At 46.4% G+C, this 8,343-nt stretch overlaps 1 protein-coding gene across 1 annotated transcript in view; it reads left to right on the forward strand.

Moving 5' to 3' along the window:
• The window catches only part of RNF130 (ring finger protein 130), a 54,893-nt gene extending 47,068 nt beyond the window's left edge, over window positions 1–7,825 (forward strand). Inside the window, exon 8 of the mRNA XM_021552272.2 lies at window positions 1,005–7,825. Coding sequence (XP_021407947.2) covers window positions 1,005–1,114 — 110 coding nt within the window. The 3' untranslated portion in view covers window positions 1,115–7,825. The remainder of the gene's footprint in view (window positions 1–1,004) is intronic.
• The last annotated feature ends 518 nt before the right edge of the window (window positions 7,826–8,343 follow it).

Below are 8,343 nucleotides of genomic sequence, written 5' to 3' on the forward strand. Positions count from 1 at the left end.
GGGCATTTAAGCAGCTTAAATGCCCAGGATAAAACTACAATTCCCTAAGCATCTTGCTTCACTGATGCCTGAAACTGGAGGCATCTTAGTTGCTTGCATGCCTTTTTAATGTACTTGGAAGCTTTTCAGTTGCCTCCAGTTTGGCTCATGTAGCTGTTGTAATCTAAGCAGCCTTGCTCCCAGCTAATCCCCGCTGGGATCAAGAAACCAGGTAATGAAGCGTTTTGGCCAAGGGCCTGATCTGATGATAGATGCTTTCAGAGAGAATCATTTGTACAGCAGGAGGGCTGGGCTCCTTGCAAAAACACATCTGTGGATTCAGGGAGCCATGGCAATGCCAGGCCACCAAGGAAAGAAAGGACTTTTCCACTCCCCAGTTTATCAACAGCTGCAGGGTGCTTGTTTCAGTTATTGCCAGTGAAAAGAGGGTTGGGTCTCTTTGGTTATGTGAAAGGAAATCCATAGGCGGCCGCTTCTAGAAGGTGGCTCATGTGGATGGAGTTTGCTGAGCTCTGGAGGAAGTCAAGCTTCCAGCAGCATGGGTGGGATGATCCCTGGGGAACCACTCTCTCTGCCTGCTCCTTCCTTCTGACCCCAAGCTGAAAGCACTTGGTGCTGGTGCAGGGCACCATGCTTTGGTTCTGACCAGAGATTTCAGGGTCTTCTGAGGAAGCACATCCCTGCTTTACAAGGCTGTAAATCAACAGCCAGCACCAAGTGCAAAACTCTGGCCTGCCCCAACCTTGCTCAGACTTGACCTCTTTTATCTGAAAGAGCCATTTGAGGTGTGACTGTTCATGCATATGGAAAGCAGTTGCTTTAAATTGGCTGGGGAGCACAAGAACAGAGGGGAAATGTTTCATATGGTTGTTACTGCTTTGTGTTGAAGGGTGGCTGTTTTTCCCCTGTGTACTGTGCATCCAGCACACAGGTATGAGGAGCTTTACTCAATTCTTCCATTGTTCGTGTGTGTTGCTAATGTGGTTTTGTTCTACCTCTTGCAGGCAGTCACTTCTTCCATCGTAACTCTCTGTCCCCTCGAAGCCTGGTCTACGAGAGCGAGTTCTCAACCATCGAGCCTGCCTTGGACATGTACGACGAGAACAAAACCTGAAAGGAATCCATGCTCCTTCCTGGCCCTTTTTCCGTTTTTTTCATTTCTCATTCCTATTGTTGTGTACTCTTTCCATGGATCTCCTTTGTCTGAAGAAGAGCTGCTTTTTCCAGAACACGAACCCACCTTCTCGTTTGCATAGACGAAGACCAGCTGTGGTGGATTCTGAGGGTGGCATCTTTGAGGTGACAAAGAGCTGTGACAAGCAAGGTTGTCTGATGGAAATTGCTGAGTAACAGCATGGGGAGCTGTGTCGGCCCAGCCGTGGCGATGCAGGAGAGGTTTTACGGTGGCCCTAAGAGTTTGTGCTGAACTGCAAATGCGTCTCTTACGCAGGCATCTGCTGTTTCCAATTTTTTAGTTGTCCAGATGGTTGGGCAATGTCAGAAAGGGAACTGGTTGTAGAGGAGATGGCCAGTGACTGGTAAAAGCACTCGTATATCTCGGTCAATCCATAACCTTACTGTGAAATAGCCCCGTCTGGGAGGGACCTTTATAAGTGCATTGCATTTCCTACAACCCACTTAACCCTGGACAGTGACGAGCCAGTCTGATGTTTAAGCTGCAGAGGATCTGCATTTGCAGAAAGATTTCAAGGAACTTGATGCTTGGATTTTTTTTTCTCCAATCTGATTGAAGCAGGAGAAAAATGGTATGCACAGAATATACTTTTGGTCCTTCTGTATGCTGAAGTCAAGTGAGTCTCTTTCTGTAGAGAGGACATTCACAGAACCAGCACTTGATCTACCTAAAAACCATTAGACTTTTTGAAATATGCAGGAATCAAATTAGCTTTCTTCCTCACATAACTTTTTTTGGGGGGATGGGGGGTAAAAAATCCACCAGATTTTTCACTGAGGTTTTTTAAAAGCCAGCATGTTGGCATTACACAGAGAAGAAAAGAGGTAAGCTTCTTATCCCACTTCCTGTTGAGATCTGCAACAGTTATTTAACAAATACGTTCTCTGAGCTGTGCCCTTTCCCACTGACATCAATAACAGGAATGCAGAAAGCAGGAGAAGAAAGGAAAGCAGCTACTGCTTTGACACGCTGCAGGAAAAATCAATTTTTACCAGCATGTGGCAGAAGCAGTGGGGAAATGGATATTGTTTGTAAGTTTCTGAGAGAACAATGCAGAAATGGAGAGCAAGAGAGGAACCTCTGGAGCTAAGTCATCCACAGCGTTCCTGAAATGAGCTGACACGGAGGAGCAAGTGCTTCTGCTCCACTGTTTCCTACTGGACAATGCGTAGCTGTTAATGAATGTTTGGATTTTTCTCCATTGCAGTCTAAGCTACCATAGGTGTAGAAACTCATTTGTGTCCTTGTAATGTGAAACACGGTTTCACCCTCTGTATAGAAATCTTGAGAAATCAGTTAAGCCAAAAAGAAAGGTAAGACTTACCCTGCCGTGCTTTAATTTCACCCGCTTTTGCTACAAGCAGGGGAATTTTCCCTCCTTTATAATGTTTTTAATTGTATAGCAGTCTGCTTAACATATATCCTTTTATGAAGTGTGGTTCAGCTGTGTATTTAACATGGATGTTCAAGAGAAGAAGAAAAACCCAGCTCTGTAAAATGAGGAAATGAGCCTCTTTGCCGAGCATGCTTTGACTTTTGTTGCTGTGTGTCAGCTTTATTTAATCTGATAATTCAAGAGTGGGTGGCGTGAAGTGTAGGGAGGTTTTTCTCATAATACCCACATTGATATTTACCAAATGCACTTTTATTGCCATTCAGCTCACTCTGGAAAAGCGCTGAAGCCCCAGACTTTTTTAAGAGCACAATTTTGACACCCACTTTCTCCTACAAAGCAGAAGTGAAGGTCACAGAAGTGCCACAGGGGCGGGGGCAGCAGCGGGTGGTGGTCAGCATCCTTCCTCTGGTGTGGGGCAGGCAGCGACAGCTCTGGGCACCACCGGCGAGCCCAGGCACAGCTCCCCATCCCAGCCTGGCTGAGCTGAGCTGCACCAGGGCCCAGGCACAGCTCCCCATCCCAGCCTGGCTGAGCTGAGCTGCACCAGGGCCCAGGCACAGCTCCCCAGCCCAGCCTGGCTGAGCTGAGCTGCACCAGGGCCCAGGCACAGCTCCCCAGCCCAGCCTGGCTGAGCTGAACCCCTGTGGGACTCGGGGGCGGCAGAAGGGCTGGTTGAGCAGCCCCTCTTTTCGTAATTACATCTGTGAGATCAGCAGGGACACGTGGGAGCGGCGCCTTGGGAACGCAGATGCCCAAGAGGAAAATCATCATCTCTCAAAGATGTTTTGGGGCTTGTTTTTATCCATGAGGGCAGTCAGGTTATGATAAACCCAGATACTTGGGTGTTCCTGGTTAAATGCCAACATGTCTTGTTGTCTTCCAGCCAGCGCAGAGCTGCTCCAGTGGCATTTTGGGTAGGATAGGCTCTTGTAGCACTGCATGGGGTGCTGACACCCCAAGCAAATCCTTCTCATAGGGGCTGCCCCATCCCGACAGAGGGATTTCCTCTGAAGCCCCTGGGAATGTCACTGGGGCACAGTTTCAGTACAAAACCAAACCTGATGATTTCAGCTCCAGCTGAGCCTGTTTGCACAAGCTGTGTGCCAGAATATACAGAAAGGCTAGAAGAGGCATGGAAAATAAAAATTAGAAAGCACAAATCCCCCAAAGACAAAATAATAACTTGTGTAATTTGTATTTTGCTAAATCTTATTTCTAACTGAACATCTTGGTTTTAGAGCAGGGGATGGCAGGTTTGCCTCAGTGGAGATCAGGGTCTGGCACAGCAATGTAAAAATGGATTTGTGCTGTAGCATCTTGGATAGGGAAGCTGGTATTTGTAATTGACATCCTGGATTTGGGACATCTTGCAACACTGGAAAAATTAAAAGCTTGTTCAAGCAATCAGTCCCTACGTCCGTGCCAGGACGTGCTGGAGCAGGCCTTCCCCAGTTAGTCATATTTAGGATGGGGAAGAGGCACCACAGCAACATGGGTGATTTTTTTCTGGGCTGTGCTGGTAAGTTTGAGGTTTTCCTTTTAATATTAATCAGTATATAAAAAAAGCTTGATGAGCATTGTTGTTCTTGTTCTGCTGCAGTGGTGCTGTGTGTGGTTGAGTCATTTCACAAAAGTAAAATATACAGCAACCTACCAAGCACTGTAAGTGCCAGTAACTTGGAAAATAATTTTCAAGCTTAAAAAAGTGCTTTTTTAAACAGGAAAACATTCAGTTTATAACTTCTACATATATATAAAAAAAACTTTTATCTCCAAGTGTTTTCCTAAAGTATTTAAACCCCAACACTTTGCCTTCTCTTTCTCAGCTTCCTCTCCTATGAAAGTTTTGCATGTTCCCATAAGACATTTGTAAAATCAAGGTTTGCTTGTGTTCTTAGAGGATAATTGCGAGTGAGAAACCAGACTGTAAGTGTGCTTTTTACCTATAATACACAACATTAATTATTAAATTTGAAGCATGTTAAAATTTACCTAACGACCCTCACAATTGCTCCCTCCAGTGAGCTCATGTGTTGGACTCTGCATTGTCTCTTTGCTCTGGGATGCTTGCCCTGGCACCTGAGGATGCTACAGGAATAGCCAGGTATCCTGCATTAGCCAAAGAAAAACCAAAACCAGTTTAACAAATATGTCTAGGACTATGTTATGAGACTTTCGCACATCTGTTTTCTTTAAACACGTTCATGTAAAATAGTGCAAAGGCCTGGGAGAGCCAAGAGCTTTTTACCAGCTCCTGGAAAGCAGAGGGAGTTCTGCAGGAAACATGGGTCACGCTGAAGCTCCAGGACTTGTTCAGTCCAATTTAGATTTGAGGTAGTTCCACAGTCAGCTCATGAGCTGAAGGATGAAGGCACCAGGGTTGAGCTGAAGTTAAGGCAGCTCTGCAGCCTGATTACTGGTGAGTTGACTTAATTATTAAAAAATACTTGTTAATTTGCTTAGCTAATAGCCATTTGTTTTTTACAGCACAGGAAATAGCACAGCAGCTCAGAAGCCAAGGCACAGTGGGGCAAAGGCAAGAGCCACAGGGCTGCTGCCAGCCCTGCAGGGTGGGGAGAGAAGGACAGCAGAGCTCAGGGCAGGGACCTCAGGAAACACCTTCAAATTCCCAAGTAAAGCTTTTGCTCTTTTTCACCCTGTGTTACCCAGCTACACTTGACCTAATTTTCCAGCCTGAGCGGTGCAGAAAAGTGTGTGATGTGCCATGAAAGCTTGCATATGTGTTGTTATATTTAAAGATATCTTCACTTTTTCATTTCCCTGCTAGACTTGCTGCGCTGCAGGGCAGCCTCAGCTCTGGCACACTTGGTGGAAACTGGTGAGCAGAGGAAGGAATGAGAGAGGGAAAGATGTTCCAACTAAACAGACTGAGGGGAAATCAGGGGAGAGATAGACAGTACTTCAGTATGCTGGTGTTCATTTCTACTTTTTTTCCCTTGTCTTTGAAATAATTAAGAGAAAAAGCTGTGCTCCCTACCCGTTCCTTGTGGGATGCAGTGACAAGAGCAGGACTCCAGGTGGATTTTGCTCCTGAGACAGAGCCATGATGCTCTGTAACCCCTAACCAGTGATGTCCTGAGATGTTGACCAAAAACCCCAAATTCACAAGAGTGTGTCAAATTTACCTGGTGCTTGCAAAGTGCTTTTGGGGGGATGAAATCTGCTCACAGAACCTTTGCAAAGCACCACTAATTGACCCCTTGTTATTTGTCAGTTGATTGATCCTCTCATTAACCTAGTCTTTTTAAAAGCCTTCAGCATTCCCAGACACTCTTGATTCTAATCTCAACCTTTCCACTCCATCAGTTACTACTGGCTTCTTCCTCCTCTGGAGAGCTGGGTGAAGGTCCCTGTTGTGCAGGCACTGCTGTCCACCTGTTCTCCAGCATCTTCTTCATCACTGTGCCATCACCTCACTGTGCCATCAGCCCCTCCAAGGGGATGCATCACTCTAAACCAGTCATGGTCCGTCAGAGTGCAGAGGTTCCTGGTGGGCTGTGCTCAGCCAAAGCAGGGATCTGGGGATCTGGGCTGTTGTGGGATGCTCATTCTCTGGATCCCTGAATGGAGCATCCTTTTGCTCTTCTGCCCATTAGCCTCATGGAGATGCTCACGTGAACAGAAATGGATGTGTACGTTGTGCAATAACATCTGAATATTTTGTCTTTCTTACTGCAATAATGTCCAGGGTCTCTGGGCCTGGGGGCCCTGTGGTACAAACTGTTACCCAAAAATAGTCCCTTTCCTAAGGAGTTAATAATTAAGTATTAATATTCTACAAATAAGAACTACATAGTGTTTAATTGAAAGCTGAAGCTGCTTAGAATTATTTCAATGCAATGCTAAGGTGTAACATTAGCTAGTGTCATACAGCTGGGACTGGGGGGTTGCAGCCCAGAAATCAGATGGACATGTATGCGAAGGCTCCCTCACTCCTGCTGGGCTATTCCTTTCTCCACTTGTATCCAGAAGCCCCGCAGGAGCCAGAGGTTTTTATTCTTTTCCCTGAGCTCAGCTGTGTGCATTTATGTGCCATTTGCCTCTTTTTTTTTTTTTTTTTTTTTATCTGCTTCTCACATACTCCGGGGCTTGACTTTGCTTGACTCCGACTTGTTCTTCAGCTGCCCAAACCCCTCGAGGGGGACAAGAGCCATTAATTCCCAGCAGAGCAGTTCTGCTAGGCTGTGTTAAGGCATAGATCATCAGATTTGCTGTGGCTCCCCCGTGCCTGTGTCTGTAACTCCCTCACACTGTCTTGGGCAGTAGGAGCTGTAGCTGCCTGCAGCCTCCCCACAGACTGGGCTGCTCTGGGAGGGAGGATCATACAGAAAACAGCTCAGCAACCCTCCCATGCTCCAGCACAGGAAAGCCTGGGCGTGAAAGTAAACTTGTTCTTTGCTGCTGTTAAATCAGGAATGTTGAATAGAGTGTTTGGGGCTGTCAAAGCAAAGCTCCTGGTGCGGGTTCATGAGGTCCCAGCCTGTTGCTTTCTGCTTGTGCTGGAAGGTGCTACATGAACGAGAGGCCTTCCCTGTGCCACCACATCAGCAGGCAGACTGTCCCCACCCTGTATGTCTAAGCTTAACTGCCAGCACTGGTAAGGTCTGTTGTACTACTCCTATAATGGGGAATAACCATTTGGAGAAAAAGGAGTGATTGCATCGCTCTTGTGCTTGTCCCATCAGCCCTGCTGCAGTTTGCAAGTAGATGTTAAATACTAAAAGCTTCTCTGGATGACCGTGCCTGTCCAGGACCACCTGCTCAAGGCCATGGCTAACTATGCACTGACTCCACCAAAACAGCTTCATTTTATCTCAGCAGAGAGGGGACCCCCGGCCTTTGGGCACAGGAGACTGCAGCAAACAACAAAAAAAACCCCAATTTGCGTGCGTCTAAAATGAAAAGTGTGCTTGAACTGGCCTGCTGCCAGGTGGGTCACACCGGTGTGACCAGGTAACCTGAACACGCCAGCAGCTGCCAGGGGTCTGGGGACACTGCGGGGACACAGGGATACACAGTGCCCTCCCGACAGCCAGAGCTTTCCAGCCCCTGTGGAAGCGTGGTTTGCCAGCAGCAGAACTTGTTGACATGTTTTGATGTAAGTATAACACTGTATTGTAGTTACGTGGTATATGCCAGTATGTTCATAGTGTATACCGACTAGTTAGGGTTTGCTAATGTACTACATTTCAATAAAAAGCAGTTTAAAAATACGGAGTTTGTGAGTTTGGTGTCTGAAAATATAGGAGAATAAAAGCATCATCCAGTGACTCCAGTCTCTCCAGCATTTCTTATAGATCTGTCTTAGAGGATAGTGTGGAACAACATCATCAATAGATCCATTTTCAGAGAGGATTTTTCCCACTCTGATGTAAATTTTTCTTTTGGCTTATGAATATGCCGGAGACACTAATCCACCTTCTCACAGCTTTTGACACCTTAAAGATGGCACAGAGTGAGCAAGAACATCAGTAGTTAGGCAGGGAAGGATCCTTCAGCATCTTCTCCCAGTGCTCAAAACCCTTCCCACCGGACACCCAGCCTTCAGAAACGGTCCTGCTGCTCCCCAGAAACAGCCATGCCATTGAGGTGAAGGCACAGCCCTGCAGGCTGAGCCAGCTAATATATATTTATATTAGAGTAGTGTACAAGGGCTCCAGCTGGAATTAGGGCACTGCACTAACAAAGATGGATCATCCAGGGTTAAAGGATTTAAAGCCTAAAAAAACCA

Source organism: Lonchura striata, chromosome 15 (genome assembly GCF_046129695.1).
Source record: "Lonchura striata isolate bLonStr1 chromosome 15, bLonStr1.mat, whole genome shotgun sequence".
NCBI lineage: Eukaryota > Metazoa > Chordata > Aves > Passeriformes > Estrildidae > Lonchura > Lonchura striata.